Source organism: Onychomys torridus, chromosome 7 (assembly GCF_903995425.1).
Source record: "Onychomys torridus chromosome 7, mOncTor1.1, whole genome shotgun sequence".
NCBI classification, from domain to species: Eukaryota; Metazoa; Chordata; class Mammalia; order Rodentia; family Cricetidae; genus Onychomys; species Onychomys torridus.
Window position 1 is genome coordinate 507,717 of NC_050449.1, and position 22,296 is coordinate 530,012.

Genomic DNA, 22,296 nt, shown 5'->3' on the forward strand with positions numbered 1-22,296 from the left:
AGCCATGAAAAAATTAAATGCTTTGTAGGCCTTGGCTGCCAACATGTTACAGGTATGTGAATACTAAGGAAGACCCAGGTATTTTAGAGGAAACTCACATTATAATTTTGATCCTTTTGTGCTTAGAAGGATATGGATATATATATATATATATATATATATATATATATATATATATATATATATATATATAATGTACTATGTCATACATTGTTAAGTTTGATAGCACATAGAAAGCAAACAATAAAGAACCAGTAATTCTAATTTATAAAACTAATGTCTGTTGACTATAGTGGGAACCATTGGAATAATGGTAGAGGTTTTAGAGAGTAACATTGCAATGTAGCTTTTACTTCTCCACTTTCACTTTTGCAACAAATTTGGTGTGAGATAAGAAAGAAGCAGAGAGAAAGCTGGATTCTCCTACTCATACAGATTTCTATCATTAATAGATTCCTTAACTCTGTTCTTTTTTTCCCTAGTACCGTACCCTGTAACAGTATCTGGTACAGAATAATAAATGTAATGTTAGCTGACATTCCTTTTATTTAGACAAGTATACCTAGGTATATGATGGGGGAGCTATATGTTATATTTGAAAATCTATGGGTATTCCTTTGTATACTCAGTGTTTATCAGAACTGAAAAAAATGCAAATGATATCACTTGGTCCCTTTTGACAAGGCGTTGTCACACTGTCCCTATTGCATCAAAACAAAACAAAACTTCTGACAAGTTAGATAATTCAGGCATTTCAGGAAATAAATCAGAACTTGAATCATGTTGATTTTCTCTCTCTCTCTCTCTCTCTCTCTCTCTCTCTCTCTCTCTCTCTCTCTCTCTGTGTGTGTGTGTGTGTGTGTGTGTATGTGTAATCTTTCTCTTTCTCTCCTCTCTTTCTCTCTTTTTAAGGTTTTGAAATTTTATTTCAATGTAACCAGAAGCAACAAAATTCCTACCGCTATATATGCCTAAGCCAAAGCTAGAAAGATGCTAGGAGGAGGCAGTGGTGGGATTTAGGAACAAGCAGGCCTAGAAGCCTTGAGCATATATCTGAGTGTTTGTGACCAGGGCCATACCTACACCTGTCTTCAGGAATCATGGACTGAGAATATAGACGTTTTGCCTCTCCCTGTTGTAGAATAAAAGTGTGAGCACTGGCTCTGGGACAGAGTGGAGTTTGCTTTATGTAACAGTCCCTGAGTCAGAGAGTTTGTAGCTTCCTATGGACCTCCCAAAGAGTTGTTTGATTTTAATTTTATGTTTTATTTTTTTGAGAATTTATTTTTTGTATCATACAATTTATAAATCTACAAACAAATTAAGAAGGAACAAAAGTCCAGGCACACCCTTAAGGCTCATACAATCTGGAGGCTGGGTGTAAGAGGATGGGTTATAGGACTTGGAAAGCAGGCAGCATGTCATGGCAGCAAGTATGGAATGAAGCATTAGCACACATTGGCCCAAAACAGAGTCTTGGTCTGTGTAGGACATACTAGGGAACATAGAATCACAGGATGTCTCCACAGAGGTAAAAAGTACCCAAATTGTATTACTTCCATGAAGGATGTAGCAATGTCTCCTGAGCTCTTACCTGCTAAATCAGATCCCAGATTAGGAATTGGGCCAACAAAGAAAATAGGGTTATCCATTGTTTAAGATATTTGTGGATTCTCTTAGAATTAATATAATATGAAAATTGCCAGATACCTTGACTTCTTTGGGAAATTTTTAGGCCATTGAAAATTCTGTTTTGACTATGTAAGCTCTCAATCTCCATGTATACAATATGAGTCACAGAATCTGCTATGTTCATGAACAATTTATTTGTCAAAAAATTTTTTTAAAAAGAATAAAAAAGAGGTTGGGGATTTAGCTTAGTGGTAGAGCACTTGCCTAGCAAGCACAAGACCCTGGGTTCAATCCTCAGCTCTGGAAAAAAAAAATGTATATTGCTCTGCTTTAGTTTACAAACTGTAGATAAATATTTTTCTATTTTTCAAAGCATAAATTAGTGCTTGAATTTTTGGTAAAATGAACTCTTGAAATTGAACAATATTAATGATTTATTTTTATATACTGTTTAAGTGTATCCTTTGAGAATTTCACATATGTAAGCTGTGGTTGTGGAAATACTCTGTCTGGCTTTATAAGAGTTCTGGACATCTATCTTAGTTTCTATTGCTGTGAAAAGACACCATGACCACAGCAACTCTTATAGAGGTAAATATTTAACTGGGACTGGCTTATGGTCTCAGAGGTTTAGTTCATTGTCATCATGGTAGAACACGGTGGCATGAAGGCAGACATGGTACTGGAGAAGAAACTTCTTGATCTGCAGGCAACAGGAATTGAACTGTCCCCCACACTGGGTATAGCTTGATCATATATGATCAAATATGAGACCAATCCACAGTGACATACTTGCTCCAACAAAGTCACACCTACTTGAAGAAGGCTACACCTCCTAATAGTGCCACTACTGATGAGGGCCATTGTCTTTCAAAACACCACAGCATCTAAACTTGGGTCCTTATACTTGTATGGCCAATGCATTACTCACTGAGAAATCCTCCCAGGACAACTGCAGAGTCTTAAAACTTTCTTAATTATTTGAGATGATGTCTATATATCCCATCATTTTTTCTATTGCTACATCAGAATATCTTAATCTGTTTTTTCTGTGGTTGTTGTTGATTTTTAAGAAGATAAATACATTCTCTATAAGCTCTGTATGCAAGGAAACCTAATATTAATACACCAGCATTTGTTGTGAGCTTCATGCTGCATCTTCATACTACAAAGAAAAAAGGAAAAAGAGCCAACCCACATGCACAAGTACGATTTCTAATAGGCTCTTCCTCCCGGAATTGTTGAAGTGAGGATTAAGATTTTATTTTTCCAAAGCATGAATTGTGAGAGACGCACTTACAATAATAAACACCAAAATCAGAAGTAAACACAGATAAATGTCCATAATAGAATATTTTACACAGAAAGTGTAAACTTTCTATGTATACTTTAAAAAGTTACATTTGTTTATTTGTTTGATTGCTTGCCTATTTGTTTATTATGCATGAGTTCCATTGTGTGCATTGGCGGTCAGAGTATAAATTGCAGAATTGGTTTTTGTTTTTGTTTTCTGCTTACCATGTAGGTCCCAAGGATTTAACTCTGGCTGTCAGTCTTGGTAACAAACACTACCTACTGAGCCATTTTGCCAACATATACTTTTTTTTAACTTTTTTTTAAAATTATATTTGTGTTTTAATTTTACACATCAGCCATGGGTTCCCCTGTCCTCCCCCCTCCTGCACCCACCACCACCTTTCCCCAGCCCCTCCCCTCCATTCCCATCTCCTCCAGGGCCAAGACTCCCTTGGGAATTCATTTAAACCTGGTGGATTCAGTACAGGCAGGTCCAGTCCCCTACTTCCAGGCTGAGCAAAGTGTCCCTGTGTAAGCCCAAGGTTTCAAACAGCCAGCTCATGCACTAAGGACAGGTCCCAGTCCCATAGCCTGGATGCCTCCCAAACAGTTCAAGCTATTCAATTGTCTCACTTATCCTGAGGGCCTGATCCAGCTGGGGGCTCCACAGCCTTTGGTTCATAATTCATGCACATCCATTCGTTTGGCTATTTGTCCCTGTGCCTCTCCAATCTTGGTCTCAACAATTCACACTCTTACACTCCCTCCTCTTTCTTGACAATTGGACTCCTGGAGCTCCACCTGGGGCCTGGTTAAGGATCTCTGCGTCCATTACCAGTTATTGGATGAGAGTTCCAGCATATTTGGCCATCTGATCACCAGACGGGTGTTTGGCCATCTGATCACCAGACTAGGTCAGATCAGGCTTTCTCTCCACCATTGCCAGCAGTCTACAGAGGATGTATCATTGTGGATTTCTGGGGACTTCTCCAGCACTCTGCCAATTCCTGTTCTTATGTGGTCTTCTTTTATCATGGTCTGTTATTCCTTGTTCTCCCTTTCTGTTCTTGATCCAGCTGGGATCTGCTGCTCCCCTAAGATTTCTTTCCCTCAAACCTTGCCCTTCATTACTCCCACTCTCGTCCAGGTTGTTCATGTAGATCTCATCCATTTCTCTGTCATTGGGCAATCCCTGTGTCTTTCCTAAGGTCCTGTTTTCTAGGTAGCCTCCCTGGAGTTGTGTAGCACTCTAGTCATATTTGTTTTACAACTAGTATCTTCCTATGAGTGAGTACATACCATGTTTGTCCTTCTGAGTCTGGGTTACCTCATTCAGGATAACTTTTTCTACATCCATCCATTTGCCTGCAAACCTTATGATGTCATTATTTTTCTCTGCTGAGTAGTACTCCATTGTGTATATGTACCATCTAGCTTGTTTACAGGTTCTGGCTATTACAAACAATGCAGATATGAACATAGCTGAGCATGTGCTACTTTGATATGATTGGGAATTCCTTGGGTATATGCCCAAGAGTGCTACAGCTGGGTCTTTGGGGAGACTGATTCCCAATTTTCTAAGGAAGCGCAATATTGATTCCCACAGTGGCTGTACAAGCTTGCATTCCCACCAGCAGTGGAGGAGAGTTCCCCTTGCTCCACATCCTCTCCAGCATAAGCTGTCTTCTGTGTTTTTGATCTTAACCATTCTAACAGGTGTAAGGTGGTATCTCAGAGTCATTTTGATTTGCATTTCCCAGATAATTAGGGATGTTGAGCAATTCCTTAAATGTCTTTCAGCCATTTGAACTTCGTCTGTTGAGAATTCTCTGTTTAGTTCTATAGCCCATTTCTTAACTGGACTGTTGGGCATTTTGATATCTAATTTCTTGAGTTCTTTATATATTCTGGATATCAGCCCTCTGTCAGATGTGGGGTTGGTGAGGACCTTTTCCCATTCTGTAGGCTGTCGCTTTGACTTGTTGACCGTGTCCTTTGCTCTACAAAACCTTCTCAGTTTCAATAGATCCCATTGATTGATTGTTTCTCTCAGTGTCTGTGCTAATGGTGTTATACTTGGACTTAAGTTTTCTGCACAGTGACAGATATGGATCTATTTGCAGCCTTCTACACACTGACATCCAGTTATGCCAGCACCATTTGTTGAAGATGCTATCTTTTTTCCATTGTATATTTTTGGCTTCTTTGTCAAAAATTGTATGTTCATAAGTGTGTGGCTTAATGTCAGGATCTTCAATTGGATTCCATTGATCCACAAGTCGTTTTTTTGTGCCAGTACCAAGCTGTTTTTTATTAACGTAGCTCTATAGTAGAGCTTGAGGTCGGGAATTGTGCTAGCTCCTGAGGTTGTTTTATTGTACAGGATACTTTTGGCTATCCTGGGTTTTTCGTTTTTCCATGTGAAGTTGAGTATTATTCTTTCCAGATCTGTGAAGAATTTTGTTGGTAATTTGATGGGGATTGCATTGAATATGTAGATTGCTTTTGGTAGATTGCCATTTTTACTATGTTAATCCTGCCTATCCATGAGCATGGGAGATCTTTCCATTTTCTGACATCTTCTTCAATTTCTTTTTTCAGGGATTTAAAGTTCTTGTCATATAGGTCCTTCACATGCTTAGTTAGAGTAACCCCAAGGTATTTTATATCATTTGTGGCTATTGTATGTATCTCTGATTTCCTTCTCAGCCTGTTTGTCTATTGTATATAGGAGGGCTTCTGATTTTTTTGAGTTGATCTTGTATCCTGCTATGTTGCTGAAGGTTTTTATTAGTAATATCAGTTCCTTGGTTGAATTTTTGGGGTCACTCATGTACACTATTATGTCATCTGCAAATAGGGAGAGCTTGACTTCTTCCTTTCCAATTTGTATCCCCTTAATCTCCTTATGTTGTCTTATTGCTCTGGCTAGAACTTCAAGTACTATATTGAATAAGTATGGGGAGAGGGGACAGCCTTGCCTTGTTCCTGATTTTAGTGGTATTGTTTTGAGTTTCTCTCCATTTAATTTGATGTTGGCTATTGGCTTGCTGTAGATTGCCTTTATTATGTTTAGGTATGTTCCCTGTATTCCTGATTGCTCCAAGACCTTTATCATGAAGGGGCGTTGGATTTTGTCAAATGCATTTTCTGCATCCAGTGAGATGATCATGTGGTTTTATTCTTTGAGTTTGTTTTTATGGTGTATTACATTGACAGATCTTTGTATGTTGAAACACCCTTGCATCCCTGGGATGAAGACTACTTGATCATGGTGGATAATTGTTTTGATGTGTTCTTGGAGTCTTTTTGCCAGTATTTTATTGAGTATTTTTGCATCAATAATCATGAGGGAGATCGGTCTGTAGTTCTCTTTCTTTGTTGCATCTTTGTTTAGTTTAGGAATCAGGGTAATTGTAGCCTCATAGAAGGAGTTTGGTAATATTCCTTCTGCTTCTATTGTATGGAACAATTTGAAGAGTATTGGTACTAAGTCTTCTTTGAATTCTGGTAGAATTCTGCAGTGAAACCTTCCATTCCTGGGCATTTTTTGGTTGATTCTCTGGATTTCCTCATTGTCTGTTGTTATGTCCACCTTTTTATTTCTGATTTTGTTAATTTATATGCTCTCTCTCTGTCTTTTGGTTAGTTTGGATGAGTTCTTTTCTATCTTGTTGATCTTCTCAAAGAACCAACTCTTTGTTTCATTAATCCTTTGTATTGTTCTCTTTATTTCTATTTTATTGATTTCAGCTCTCAATTTGATAATTTCCTGGCATCTGTTCCTTCTGGGATACTTTGCTTCTTCCTGTTCAAGGGATTTCAGGTGTGCTGTCAAGTCACTAGAGTGAGATTTCTCCAGCTTCTTTATGTGGGCATTTAGTGCTATGAATTTCCCTCTTAACACTGCTTTCATAGTGTCCCATACATTTGGGTATGTGGTGTATTCATTTTCATTGATCTCTAAGTAGTCTTTAATTTCTTTATATCTTCTTTAATCCATTGGTGGTTCAGTTGAGCATTATTCAGTTTCCATGGGATTATAGGATTTCTGTAGGTTTTTTTTGTTGTTGTTGTTGAAATCTAACTTTAAACCATGATTTCTTTCAGGAACTTATTATTTTCTTCTGCTTTATTTGTCCTTTCCTCTAGTTATTTATAGCGTTCTCATTTTTTGTTTGTCTGTTCCTCCACTTTATTTTTGATTTCTTCTATATAAGGCTCTAGCCTCTTCATGATGTTACTTATAAGGTTGTTTTCTTCTGCTTCTTCCATTCCCTGATGTTCAGGTCTAGCTGTTGGAGAAGGGCTAGCTTCTGGTGATGCTGTATTGCCCTTTATTTTGTTGTATGTACTTCTACCTTGAAGTCTGCCCATCTCCTTGTGGATTCATTCTTAATCTTATCAGTGTACTTGGTCCAGAGAGAGCTGACAGATTTAGGGAGCCTCTTTCTGGTCCAGATGGAAGCTCTGGGCCAGATGGGAGCTCTGGTCCAGATGAGAGTGCTGGCTGGATACAAGCTGGGGGGCTGGACTCTGTGTCTCGGGAAGTCCCCGGGGTCTCCTTATCTTGTCCAGATGGGAACTCCTCTTGTCCAGATGGGAGCTCTGGGGCAGGATGGAATGCTGAATGCTGGTCTCTAAGTCTCTGGAAGTGGATGTGGTCTTGGGCAAATGGGTGTGGGGGCAGGGTGTGGAGACTGCAGGGTCTGCCTGCAGTCTTGGAAAAGGGGAGCATTCCTGCTGCCAACCCATACTTTTGAGTTTGTTTGTTCATATACTAGAGAAGATGAGAACTGGGAAAACATGTTGGTGACAATCACTCATACTCCATACAACTGCATTGTGAGAACCCAAATTTGTATATTGGGTAAGAAGCTATATAAGAAACTTAGTCTTCTATTTTTAATCTCCACTATAAGAAAGGAAAGTATGCTTTTCTCATGTAAAGTTCTAAGTCCAGAACTTTTGTCTCTGAGATTTTGTTTTGTCTGACCCCTAGTGTGGAGCTGCTAATGCTGCATGTTCACTGGACCTCAGCTGGCCTTTAGCAATGAAACAGAACTGTAAGGATTTTTCACTTCATTTGAGTCAGATTTTACATCAGGAATAAAATGCTTCTAAAAAAAAATGGAAAACTACTCAAATACTAGTTATTTGTGGAATTTTGTAAATATGTATGTATTGTTTTATTTTACTCCCCTGAATGAAATGACAGTCATACTTAGCAAGAATAACTGGCTCACAATCTCCCAGGATTCACATATTTCATGATTTTGGTGTCAGTGGAAACTTTTGATATTGAACACTATTAAACACTTACACTCACTTTTCCAGGAATCTCAGTCTGCACTGTTATTTACATTTGCCACTGCTTGATTGGTCATGGAACAGCAACTATTTAGAAGACTTTTGGAGTTAAAGATATATATTGAATTTGGTATTTTTTAAACTATTTCTAACTTTTTTAAAATAAGAAAGTCATATGCCTATAGTTGTTAACAAATTTATGGAAAGTAGCACACATTTGAGCATGGTTTCATAAGAAGGAAAGAGCTCATTTACGTATGTTAGAGGTAAGGTAGAAGTCACAAATAAACATTCTGTTTTGATATCTGTCTTGTTAGGTGAATTGGTTTTTCAGTTTCCAAATTCCACAGTGCTCTAAAAATTAATATCATGCTTTTAGAAAGCACATGGACTGTAGATAAAGAAGACCACAAAGATTTAGTAGTCATTAACAAAATAGAGGAATGGTGAAAAGAGGGAATTCTAAGCAGTCAACTCGGATTCCAAATCAGAAAAAAATATATTATCACAGGAATAATGGAACCAAGTAGGGTGAGATGTAGATACAGATGTAGGTATGTGCTACAGTGTATGGGAATCTTAGGCATCTTAAAGGTTTTCATTTCACCATATGAACAAGGGCAAGGCAATGAAAATTTTTGAAAAGAATGACAAATAGATTTGCTTCATTAGATAGAACTTTAAATGTAGTGTAGGATGTGGATCAGAGTGGTCGATTGATAAGTAGTACATACTTGGCCCTATTGATATAACTCAAATGAGAGTCAGTAATAGCACAACTTAGATGAGTTCTGTACAAGAAATCAATGTCAGGAGCCTGGAGAATGTGCCCAATGTTGTCTATTTAATAATAGAAACATTTCTATGCCACCACTTAGTCAGATAACCTAGTCATTTTGATATGATGTTAGTTGGGCATCCTGAATGGCCAGTGAGAGTTGACTAGATAAGATTTCTTTTAGAAACATGTAGCAATAATTTTTTGTTTGAAAGGTAATTTATACACATTACCTATTGTAATTACTTTATAGATTGTTGCAACAAAATATTTAATGGAAGCAACATAAGGAAGAAATGTTTTATTTTGGCTTAGAGTTCCTATGCCCATTATATGGGCAATCAAAAAGCCAAGAAAAAAACAGGAAGTAGAGCCAGGGTATAAAACCTCAAGGTCTACCCACACTGATGTCTTTCCTCCAGAAAGATACCACCACCTAAACATTTGACAACCTTCTACAAAAGTGCCACCAGCTCAGGGCGAAATGTTCAAATCTGGGCCTACTTGGGACATTTCACATTCAAACACTTCATAATATTATTTATATTATCTTATTTTATGACTAAGATGGATATATAGTAGTATATCATAATTCTAACTACTATACTAGGATGTGGGACTCCAAACAGCGAGAGTTGGTATATGTCTGACTCTTTTGCCAGCTTGGGACTCTTTTCCTCCTGTTGGGTTGCTCTGTCCAGCCTCAGTATTAGGACTTTTGCTTGTACTAGTCTATCATGTTTTATTCTGTTTAGATGTTATGTTTTGGAGGTCTGCTCTTTTCTGAAGAGGGAATGCAAGTGGAAGGGATCTAGGGGAGAAAGGAGGTTGGGGAAAGCTGAGAGGAATGGAAAAAGGGGAAACAGTGGTTAGTGTGTATTGTATGAGAGAAAAATCTATTTTCAATAAAAAAAATAACTAGAAAGAAAATAAAAACAAAATTTCTCCCCCTAAAAAGCCCCAAAACAACAACAACAAAAAACAAGATAACTAAGTCATTGTCTTACCTATAAAAGTGATTTATCAGTCAAGATAGGATGATAGTCAAGTAACCTACTGCAATTACAAAAACAAAAAAATTCCATTAGTATTCTAATATCTTCATGAAGAATTAGGTACTGATGCAGAAAATATATAGTGTAAGAGATGAATTTAGAAGCACATGACAGACTGGACCCTTGTAAGGGTAAAGGGAAACTCATTGTCTGTGACTATACTTAATCAGAAGTTTTGAAAATAATTGTATTATCTTCTTAAAACACCTTAATAGTAATACTTCTATTAATGTTTTCACTTGATAATTTTTCTCTTAAAAATAGCATACACTTGTTTGTCTGTGTTATTGCAGGTACCACATGCTACGGTGTGTTTGTGGAAGTCAGAAAACAGTATGGGGGTGTAGAACCCAGGAATTGAACTCAGATCCTCAGGTTGCATGCAAGTGTTTTACCCACTGAGTGATCTTATTGGCCCAGTAATAGACACTTGAGATTTCTTCTGTACAAGATGAGTAGGATGACTCCAGACAGAACAATTTCTTTAGTACAAACAGTAGTAGAAGGTACAGAAAGTGCTGGGCAGTGGTGACACACTCCTTTAATCCCTGCACTGGGGAGGCAGAGGCAGGCGGATCTCTGTGAGTTCAAGGCCAGCCTGGGCTACACAGTGAGTTCCAGGAAAGGTACAAAGCTACACAGAGAAACCCTGTCTCAGAAAAAAAAAAGAAGGTATAGAAAGTTAGCAAAGAAAATTGTGCTTTCCATTTTGATAAGAATATGTAGCAAATTGGAATGATAGTGGTCAGTGAGTATGGAAAATTGGAGTACAGTTGTTGAAAATCTTACAGATCTGTTATTGTACACCAGAAAAAAATGAATTTCCTGTATCTAACTTGAGGACTTAAAACAAAATTTCTCTGGATATTTAAGTATATATCTCTTCTCTAACATGACTCAGTGTTTAGTGATCTTTATTATTAGTGATCTAGATCCTGGCATCAATATGTTCCACATGATTGTGATTCCTAGGCTAGATCTAGATGGTAGATATACTCACTGAATGTTTATCAGAAGAAGAGCTCTCTCTTCAATAGGCAGTCATTTGGAATCTGTGGGGAACACTTGGGAATAGTTCCCAGGCCAAATTGCCATACTATTTATAGCCATGACCTCCTTCAGGATGCTGTATCCACTGAGTACTGTAAAGATAGCCTTGAAGGCAGTATTTGGGTCAGAAACATCAACCAAAATGGGTGTAATTAGATTCTTTTTTTTTTTTTTTAAGAAATGAAAGTATGTTTTGGAGGAAGCCCTACCTGTCAACACTTAGTTGAAATTGTTTCTTTTCAAATCCCTGAATCATTATGTGTAATTTATTGGATGTATTTAGTGGAACTCAGGTAACTTCAGATCATTGACTGTGTACTGTATCACAACAATCTCAGCATTCAGAGTGTGGGTATGCACGCACACATATGTGTGCGTGTGCGTGTGTGTGTGTACATATGCTTATGGATATGTTTGATCCGGTAGTTGTAATCTGTGATTCTGACAAGTCTGGAAAAGTTCATTTCCCATTGATGAGACAGGAAGACCAAGAAGGAGAGCTCAGGAATGGTATGGATGAGAATATCTTTCTCCTTTAAACGAAGTGAACTGATGAGGAAGTATAAATGCAAGTGCACACAACTCACACACACATATACACACAAAGTTTACTTTGTGTTAGTAACAGTAGTTATCCACAAGTGGATGCAAGAAAGTTACTTATCTCATCCTACCTCCCTCAAAGTATTTCTTAAGCATTAACTTGGATAGGAGGATTTGATTATTAGTCAATGGGAGTCTGGTAAGAGATAAATGATCTTAAACTAGAAGAAGTGGACTCAAAACCCTCAGAAATTATTTTTGTCACCTTTATCTCTCAAGTAATATGAATCTTTATTTTAAAATGAAATGGTGTAAAAAAATGTAATTGTGTATGGAAATAAGTAAACTCTTTAATGCTTGATAAAAAAAACAAAAAGCTATGGCGATGTTAGACAGCAGTCATATGCTCTATTGACCTTGCTTTAGCTTCTTCTCTCTCATTCAGGAAAGGATAAGTTTTTTCAGACATTTCTAAGTGTTACCCTCTCCCCACCTCCCTGCTTCATTGAAAATCTTTATTTTTATGTGCTTGTAAACAGAGATGGAGCTTTCTGTCCTTTCTACTCAATTATACCCAGCAGTCACTTCTCAAATTACCACAAAGAGACTTATATTAATTATAAATATTTGGCTGATGGCTAAGGCTTATTATTAGCTAGCTCTTACATATAAATTAACCCATTTTTACTAATCTATGCCTGGCCACGTGGCCTGTTGCTTACTGGTTCTCTGGCATCTTGCTCCTTGGGCAGCTGGGTGGCTTCTGCCTCAACTCCACCTTTCTTCCTCTGAGTTCTCAGTTTGATTGAACTGCCTAACCCTATCTGCCTTGCCATAGACCAAAACTGCTTTATTATCAACCAGTGAGAGCAGCACACATTTACAGTGTACAGAAGGACATTCCACAGCATGTGATGCTACTCTGGAACAAGTTGGAAAGTGAAAATAATTGAGATGCACAATTTTTGATGGTGTCTGCTGTGTTTAATACTATGTAAAATTTACAAAAGCAATTAGAAAGCATTTCAAAGCACAGCCAACTTTTGGACAATTATTAGGTCCTCTCTTTCAGTGCTTGCTTGCTTCATTTCAGTTTAGCTCAAATCAATACCCCCAAGAGCATTTGGAATTAATATATGATGTATCCACTTATATATCTCATAGACCTGGGGCTACTAGTTATTTTGAAGAGGAGCCACAATAGTATCTACACACACACACACACACACACACACACACACACACACATTTATGTTCAGAAAACTGCTTTCAATGAAGGAAGAAGAGGGAAATCAAGTCTTGAAGGAACGTCCCATTGCACAGGGGTTGGTATTAACCCATATTTTTGGATTAAAATGCTGAATATGTCTAGAAAAGATAATAAACCAGAATAAAACACTACATAGATATGTTCTTTTCATGGTGCAAACATCTAGACATTTGAAACTTTTTATGTAATCAACAGTTCTTGCTCTCATGACTCCTACTCACCAAATATTTCTATTTCTCCTGTGCACAGGATGGTTTGATTTTTCCCATTCCCTTCACACTAAATGTGTCCCTATTGACTTGCTCTAGTGAGTAGTTCTTTAGAAGTTGTATCTGTCACATCTGGGGAGCTTTCTGGGCATCTGTAAAAACCCTGGGGGAATGGCTGTAGGTGTGGAGGCTTTAGCCTTGCTTCTGGAGAGTAAGAAGTGCCAAGGATTTCTGTCCTCTACCTAAGCCTCCAACCAGAATAAATCACTAAACATATATGAAAAATAACTGTTACTTTATGGTGCTAGATTTTGAGATCACATTACCTCATGATGATTTAACCAAACCTATGCTATCAACTGTGTTTAGAGTTATTTTGGCCCCTATGTGTGGGGTATTTATAAATAATTGCAAGAGTTTCATATCTTAATATGTGCCACACTGACTTGCTATGCTTTTAAAGTTATTTTTTAACTTAAATTTTCTTATATATATGTACAAGTTTTGCCTGCATGTATGTTTGCAGTTGTATGGTACCTTCAGAAACAAAAATAGGCCACCAGGACAACTAGAACTGAAGTTACAGCTGTCTATGAACCACCATGTGGATTCTGGAGATTGAACTCAAGTCCTGTGGATGAGAAGCCAGTGCTCTTAACCACTAAGAAATCTCTCCAATCCTGGTGTGGCATATTTTTGTCTAGCTCTTAATCTTGTAATTTATGACAACTATCATAACTTTCTAGTAATTGGAAACCAAATGTTTTAAAATATTTATATAATATCATGTATGTATCTTAATATGAATTTCATGAACTCATGTATATTCTGTTTAATTTTTACCCATTTTTATTCTATAGTGTGTTCATATAGCCTATCAATTGGTGACATCAACTCACCTCATGCTCGTACATTCTCTCCTAAGTAGAAAATGCCTTAAAATGTCTTATATAATTCATCTGTGTGTGTGTGTGTGTGTGTGTGTGTGTGTGTGTGTGTGTGTTAGCCTGAACATGTGGTTATACATGTGTGGGCCCTTGTGTGATTTTTTTGTATGTGTGTTTGAGTGTGAGCATGTTTGTGTGGTTATACATAGGTGGGCAGTTACATGTACATGTGTCAACCTTAAATCCTCAGAATGAATCTTGTTACTTTCAGAAATGGTTTCTCATTGGCCTTGAAATCAAAGATTTTAGATAACCTAACTATCTATGAAGGCTCAAACATCTATGTGACACCCCACTCCAGCACTAAGGTTTTAAATACACATCATCACACCTGGATTTTATGGGTATTCCTGGGAGTTCTTAGGTTCTCATGTGCTTTGTCAACTGAGCTATTGCCAAACCCTTTCTATGGGTTATAAAGTCTTGTGGTACAAATTATAAAAATGCATATTTAGAAAAGCCCTTTTTTTTCTGTAAAGTAGATGAAAATAATGAATGTGATGATGACAGAAATTCTAAGAAGTTGTGAACCAGGAACCAGGAAAATGTATGTTCAAACTGGCTGCAGCCATATAATTCATACTAATAAATTACTTTCTTTTTATTTTGATTCCTGAAAAAAATCACAAGTTAATATCAAAGTACATAGCAAACAACCTTCCAAAATTTAAAAATATATAGAAATAAAAAGGATCATGGTTGTGAAGAAAGCTCATTGGATCACTGTACTGGCTGTACAAGGACCTGAGTTTGGATTTTTAGAATCCATTCAAAGCTGGACACAGGAGTCTACCTCTAATCCCAATAGGAACAACTATTAATGACCTCACAACAATGCTTTGGAAATATGGGGTATTTAATATTGGATTAATATTTTAAATAATGAAACAGCAATGGCCAATTAATATGTATCCCCACAAAGGAATTAGATTAGGGGCAGAAAGTACCATAACAGGGACTGGTAACTATATCATTATATAGTTGTGGCTGTCTTTTGCCTTCCTATTTTTCCTAGGTCAAATATAATGAGATTTTACATCAGTTTCTTTCATTTAATGTCAGATAATATATATAAAGTGCTTTGCGTGATCAATGGCATAGAGTATGATATTAATAAATTTTAGTATTATAATTATTAAGAATAAGTAAAAGTAGACCTGATGTCAAATTTCTGATGAATGCAATGTAGAAGTCTGGGACAACCAAGAAGGTAGGAAAGTTGAAGATATGAAGCAAACTCTTTCCAAAGGACTGTTGAAAGCTTGAAGAAGATACAAGGATGCCTCTTGAGAGAGCCATCATTTGGGAAACATCTAGATAAAATCACAACAGTTCTATTTTTGGAGGGGTAATCATATTCCAGTCGTTCCTAATTTCAATGATCATCTAAGGTGATAATGAACAATCTGAAATGAGATGTCAGTATTTGATTGTAGCTGTTTACAAACTCCATTGTGATTTCACTCAGTTGTATAAATGCTTAATTTATTGATGTTTACTTGACATGTTTTCAGCACCATTTGTGACTTCAGATAATTAAACATTTCTTGTCTAATTTGTTATATGTTTGCATTTGATTTGTCTGATTACTGCAGGTGGAAACAATAGGGGACGCATACTGTGTTGCAGCAGGGCTGCATAGAAAAAGCTTATGCCATGCCAAGCCCATTGCTCTGATGGCTTTAAAGATGATGGAACTTTCAGAAGAGGTTCTGACCCCTGATGGAAGACCCATTCAGGTAACCTCAACAAGCTGATGTGTAAAACAAATGGACCTTTTGCTGGGGAGGAGGGTGAGGAAGGATTCAGAAATTCCCTTATGGATTATACTTGCTGGAGTTTATAAATCTAAACAAGGTAGGGCTAAGTAGTGCTAACTCATAGGTTCAGAGGGTTCCAAATAGGAAAGGGATGTAGAAGACAAATTATATTGAACTGAAGAAAAAAATGAAAGGATTTGACCAAGGAGAAGACCCTAATGCAGTGGGTAAGTTACTATATTCAAGTGCAGTTGGCAGGGGAAATCAGAATCTGAGCTCTAACCAAATCAGCACACAAGAGTCGAGCACTCCTCATGAGCCTGTGAGCCTCGGAGTTCTGTGACTTTTTTGTGTTGTGGAGATTTATTCATTAGTAGTCATGCATAAATGGCTCTCTGAAATCTACAATCTGTCTCTGAGAATGACTGAGTTAATATAATTGCATTCCTGCCAATTACACTCAAAGAATAATCCCAGAATTGCTATTATCACAGATCCTTGTAAAACAAATCCTTCAAACTGAGAGAAGTGCCTTAACTTTAAGGGAGAACTTTTATAAAATTTCACTAACCACAGGTTTTGAAAAAATGGAGGGAAAAGATGCCTCACATCTGTGAACATTTCTAGCTCCTGTGTGTTGTCAAATTAACCACCCCAAATAAACATTCCATTTAAAACCATTAAACTGATGTTTTAAGCACGTTATAAATAAATTGCACCTATTTATACACATCTTTGAAATTATGGGAAGTGGAGAAGTGTGACAATTATATTGTATGTACATTGAAAAGGGTGGAATTGCTGAGTTTAATATAAATGTTTGGTCATTAACAATGATGTTAGGAAACTGAAAAAATACTACTTGTCCCTATGATTGATTGGAAAACACCAGCTTTAACCATATTCTCAAAGAATCCCCATAGGTACATAGGTTCACTTTTCGTTGAAAAGTGAATCACTAAAACTAAAAATACAGCAAGTGAAAATAAAAGTGGGAGGGGGAGAAGGAAAGAGTGGAGAGAAGGGGAAAGGCATAGGGAGAAAGAAAGGAAGAGACAGAGAGATCTAGTAGAAGAACCCACAGAAACCATAAACAGGCAAGTAATGACATTATCACACATCAAAATTATCATATGGAATTAGACTGACATTATTCAATATACTTAAAGAAATAAGAGAAGCTGTAAAATGTGAAGAAGGAAAAATACTTGAAAAGAAAGAAGAGATGTTTTCAACCATCAGCACACTAATTTAAAAATGAAGAGAGAACTGGATGTGTGAGCTTAGAAGCCTGCTCTATACAAATGAAGCATAGTCAGGAGGCTAAAAGTTAGTACTGAAGAAAATTCTTTACACTCTTCAATGAACAGAAAAGCTTTAATTTTATTGTAGCGAAATTAAAACATCTCCCTTTTTATGAAGTACTGAAGAAAATTGTTATTGATAAGACCAGTTAATTAAATGATCTCATTTATTAATGAGGAAATAAGAACAATGGAATGTGAAATGTAAAATATGTAAATGATGCAGCAAAGATTATGGGGACGTGCATTTACTATGTTCAGTAGTTTTTGAACTGAGATGCACAAGGAATAAAAAAAGGAAATGTTTACTAGGACTGTTAAAAGATGCTAATCAGCTATCCAAGGGATTCTAGAAATGCTATATGCAAAGGAATAAAAAAAACTACATGCCTCTAAAGGAGACTGAAGTGCATCAGAGAAGAACATTTGGCAGTTTGTGAAAGAAAAATTGGTCAGCAGGATTGAACATGAGCTATTGAATAAAGGAGTTGTGGAATCATGTGGGAAAAATAAATCTGATCAATTAATTAATCAATTAAAGTGGTTCTGTATTTAATCAAATCCAGGTTGGTTCAATGTGTATGTAATTAGAGGCTTAACGTAGGAAAGAATACATTGTGAATTTAGATAAAAATTCTACCAATCATAAAAAGAGAGATGTTTATATTTTGCTACAATAAAATTAAAGCTTTTCTGTTCATAGAAGAGCGTAAAGGACAGCTACAAAGCCCACAGAATTTTTAAGCATATATAATGAATAAAAATAGCTTTAGTCAACCTCACCAATAATTAGAATCACATAAATAATAAAACTATGGCACAGAACTTTGTCTACAAGCTTGACTAACCTTGTAGCCTCTGGCAGCATCACTGTGGAAAGGATTCCAAGTAGCGGGATTCTGAATGACAGCTGTTGGCAGTTTGACTAGTACAATCCACTTGGCAATTAGGAAAATTTAATTTGTGCATGTCATAAAACTCAGCAACTCTTATTCTAGAGGTTTGCCCTAGGGAGATGCTTTGAGACTGTATAGTTGAAATCACACACAGCATAATCCATAGAAGCATTTTTCCCAATTGGTTCAATTAAGAAATAACTAAATTGTCCATAAACCTTTGAGTGTATAAATCATGATATATTTATACCTTAGCATACCATTTATTTGGTAATTAATGAAATTTGTTGGTGACATCAATGTGAATGAATGTCAAGAACAGTGAGACAACATCAAAGAATTCCACGTTGCTCCACTCAAAGTTTAAAATCAACAAATTAAAAAAACACCTCTTTAGAAATCCCTACATTGATAGAAAAGGTGCAAATTATAAACATGGAGATACTGTTCTAAAACTGAAGAAGAGCAGGCTATAAAAAGGTAAGGAAAACAAGGCAAAATTGTTCACTTTACTGTTTTTCACAGGCATCCTTGTGTTTATGTGTAACTGTTTCAAAAAGTGGAGTGGCATGTATCAGGCTAGTATGGAATATTAAAAAGAACACTTGTATTTTTCTCATCAGGGCATTTTTACATTATGAATAGCATTTTCCATCACTACAGGGAAAATCAACTACAGAAATGTAGCCTCAGCTCTACCACAAACTACCACACACTGACATTTTCAACCCCATTAGCCTGGTCACCTTTTTTATTGTTGGGATTTTTGTTGTATATTGAGATTTTTCTGATAGAGGATTTCATGCTTAAAATTGATTTTCAGTATCATCACAACAAACTCTGATGACCAGAGCCATGGTATTGTGTTTTACATGGTGCCCATTAATGTTTCCATTTGTGGGTTGTAATATTTACTCCATCTCATGAATCAGTTAGTCTTATTAAATCTGAAGAGGAAATGTTCATAAAGATTTAATAAGAATGGAGAAATAGATTTCAAAATAATAAAACCATCCTCACAATTCCAGACTTTTGCTAATTTATAGTGTTTGCGTAGATGAAGATTCTTTTTTGACTTATGAGTTTGATTTTAAAATATGTTCAAGCAGGGGGACATCTTCAAGCATAAGGAAAAAGTTTTTTCATTATAAAATGTTTATTGCAGCAGAGCTTATGAGTGACCTGCTGATTGTTTACCTCGAATTATGTGAGATTTGCATGGTGTGCTGCTTATGTTGCCATAATTGTAGAAAGGAGAGCTTTCCAAGCCATTTAACTTTTGAAAAATGAAATAATAGTTTTGCATAGGTCTATCTTGTAATGATGGCTGCCCCAGCTCTTCCCATATCTTCCTCACCTTCCTACCCACCCAACTTGATGTTCTCAATAAATAAATAAATACATAAACAAAAAGAGAAGATAACAAAACAGAAAAAAACAAAAGATAATCAGTAACATACACACACACACACACACACACACACACACACACACACAATGCACATGCATGCATATACATATAACATGGAATTAGTTCTGTGTTAGCCAACTATTGCTGAGCATGACGCCTGCCCTGGAATGTGGTTTATGTACCCAGAGAGATTCTATTGGAGAAAACTAGTTTTCCCTTTCCCAGCAGGTATAAATTGCAAACAGCTTCTTAGTTAGGAGTGGAATTTTATTCTCACTTCCCCTTCTTATTGCTGGGATTTTGTCTGGATTGAACCTGTGCAGTTCACTTCAGACAGTTGCCAAAGTCTCATGTATGTGTCAGTTCTACTGTTTCTGGAAGATGCTGTTTCTTTGGAGTTAACCACCACCTCAGACTCTTAAAATCTTCCCTTGTCCTCTTCTTCATAGATCGCTGAGACTTAGGGCTTAATGCTCAAAAATCTCTTTCTGTTCATTGTTCAGTGTGAGTTCATGTATTGATTACTATCTGCTTCTACTGCAAGAAGAAACTGCTCTGATGATTTTGATTAAGGATATGATGCTATAAGCTCCTGCCTTGACTTTCCCTCAGTAACTGACTATAGCCTGGAATTTTCAGACAAATAAACCCTTCCTCCCCTCAGTTGCTTTTTGCCAGGGTGAAAGAAATAAAACTAGAATCCCAGAATAGTGAAGCTGTCTTTTTGTTTATTCTGTTGGTAAATCTCTACCACGTTGCCTTTGACTTCTCTTAGGAAACTCAGAATAGTTTTAGACAATACCTATTAATCAATAATAATGTGTTCTATGTATATAATAAACTATGAAAAACTAGTCTAATACGACTTTAATTAACACTGCTTTTGCAAACACACATTGAACCTTCTTTACACTTGATTTACATGGAATAGTTTTTTTAACCATCTGAAAATACAGTATTACTGATGTAACTACTATTGCATTTTTATTCTTCTTTAGAAGGAAGCTAATTTTATTCTACTTTAAGCAAAGAGTAAATTAAAAATTAAAACCATTTCTGTTCTTTTGTTGTTGATGCTGAACTATATTGTAATTTTGTATTTAAACTATATTGTAATTTTACTAGAAAACTCTGATTTTATTTTTTGCTTACTTTCATAGACCTCTTCTTTTTTCTTTTACTTTTTGGGTTTTCAAGACAAGGTTTCTCTGTGTAACAGAATCCTGTCTGTCCTAGAACTTGCTTTGTAGACGAGGCTGGCCTCAATTCACAGAGATCCTCCTACATCTGTCTCTGGAGTGCTGGGATTAAAGGCATGTGACACCATGCCCTTCTCGGACTTATTTTTATGGAAATAGTTTAGATAATTTTTTTATTGTTGAAAAGCAAATTTATCCTAATATTTTTACTGCTCTGTTTAAAACAATCAAATATTTGTTAGTAGTTGGGTTTTACTCTTAAAAATAAAAAATGTTGTAAAGAATTAGAAAATAGGGCTGGCTACAACTATATCAGAAAAACAGAATTTTCTCTTTATAAAGGCTTTTATAGAAGGTTGAGTGCCAGGCGGTGGTGGCGCACGCCTTTAATCCCAGCACTTGGGAGGCAGAGGCAGGCAGATCTCTGTGAGTTCGAGGCCAGCCTGGTCTCCAAAGCGAGTTCCAGAAAAGGCGCAAAGTAACACAAAGAAACCCTGTCTCGAAAAACCAAAAAGAAAAAAAAAAAGAAGAAGATTGAGTGTATTTAAATGTCTGGACCCATTAAAATGTTTTCATTAAATTTCAAATTTTCTTCATTAGTTCAGAGAACAGCATATTTTACATAATGATGCAATTATAGAGGGATTGTGAAATAGTTGGGAAAAATAACATATAATCACATTGCATATTAATATGTTTAGCAATCTCACTTGCAAATTGAACATACTATGAATGCTTTCTAACTGAGAGAAATATTTCCAAGGGTAGAAATATTAACATGCAATTGTATTACATTGTAACTCTTCAAACTTCATCTGCTGATGAGGTTACATGATTTTCTGAAATTATAAAGTAATCTCCAATTATTTTTTAAATGTGTCAATATTTGAAAAGGAGATCTAATGTTATTTTAATATTCAAAGGGATTTTGCTCTTTGTAAATACTGCAATATTTAATTAATCAATGGGAGTATAGCTTTTGAGAGTATGTAACAAAAGAAAAACTAATTATTTGATAACTTAATTTTCTATAATTTTTATTTGTTGACAGAATATTCTAATTGGTGCTTAGTAATGAAGTATGTACATTTATTTGAAATTCTCAGCTCAAAAATCTTCTATTTAATGAGAAAAGCTGGTGGTCAGACAGAACTTCCTAGGTGTTATATGAACTCCTTGCTATTCCAGTGAGTCTGACTACTCCTGCCTGTTCTATGTATCTATCAGACATATTCCACTTTACTTTCATTTTTTTCTTTTCCATCTTTCATGTACATATGCACTGTGCTTGCCTGTATATGTATGTATATTGTGGGGAGCACAATTATGTGCAGGTACATATGCACCTGTGTGCACATACATTTGGAGGCTGAAAATGATATGAAATTTATTCTTCATTATTCTATTATATTATTCATTAAGGCAGGGTGTCTCAGTCAAACTCAGTGCTCGAAATATAGCTAATCTTCTTAGCTAGCTTGCTCTGGAGGACACCTTCAGAAGCTGGAATATGGTTGGGCCACCATGCTTACCTGACATTTACATGGGTGTCTGAGGAGCCAAGCTTGAATACCAAGCATTTTATCAACTGAGCCATCTCCCCAGCCCTCAGTTTAATTTTACTTTCATAGATATG

The 22,296-nt window shown here is 36.3% G+C and overlaps 1 protein-coding gene across 2 annotated transcripts in view; it reads left to right on the forward strand.

The window, feature by feature from the left end:
* The window catches only part of Gucy1a2 (guanylate cyclase 1 soluble subunit alpha 2), a 356,985-nt gene that overhangs the window by 236,324 nt on the left and 98,365 nt on the right, over nt 1-22,296 (forward strand). Inside the window, exon 6 of one of the 2 annotated variants that reach the window (XM_036192232.1) lies at nt 15,686-15,829. The exons of the other annotated variant lie outside the window; for it this stretch is intronic. Within the exon in view, the coding sequence (XP_036048125.1) occupies nt 15,686-15,829 (144 nt within the window). The remainder of the gene's footprint in view (nt 1-15,685; nt 15,830-22,296) is intronic. 2 annotated transcript variants of the gene reach the window in all.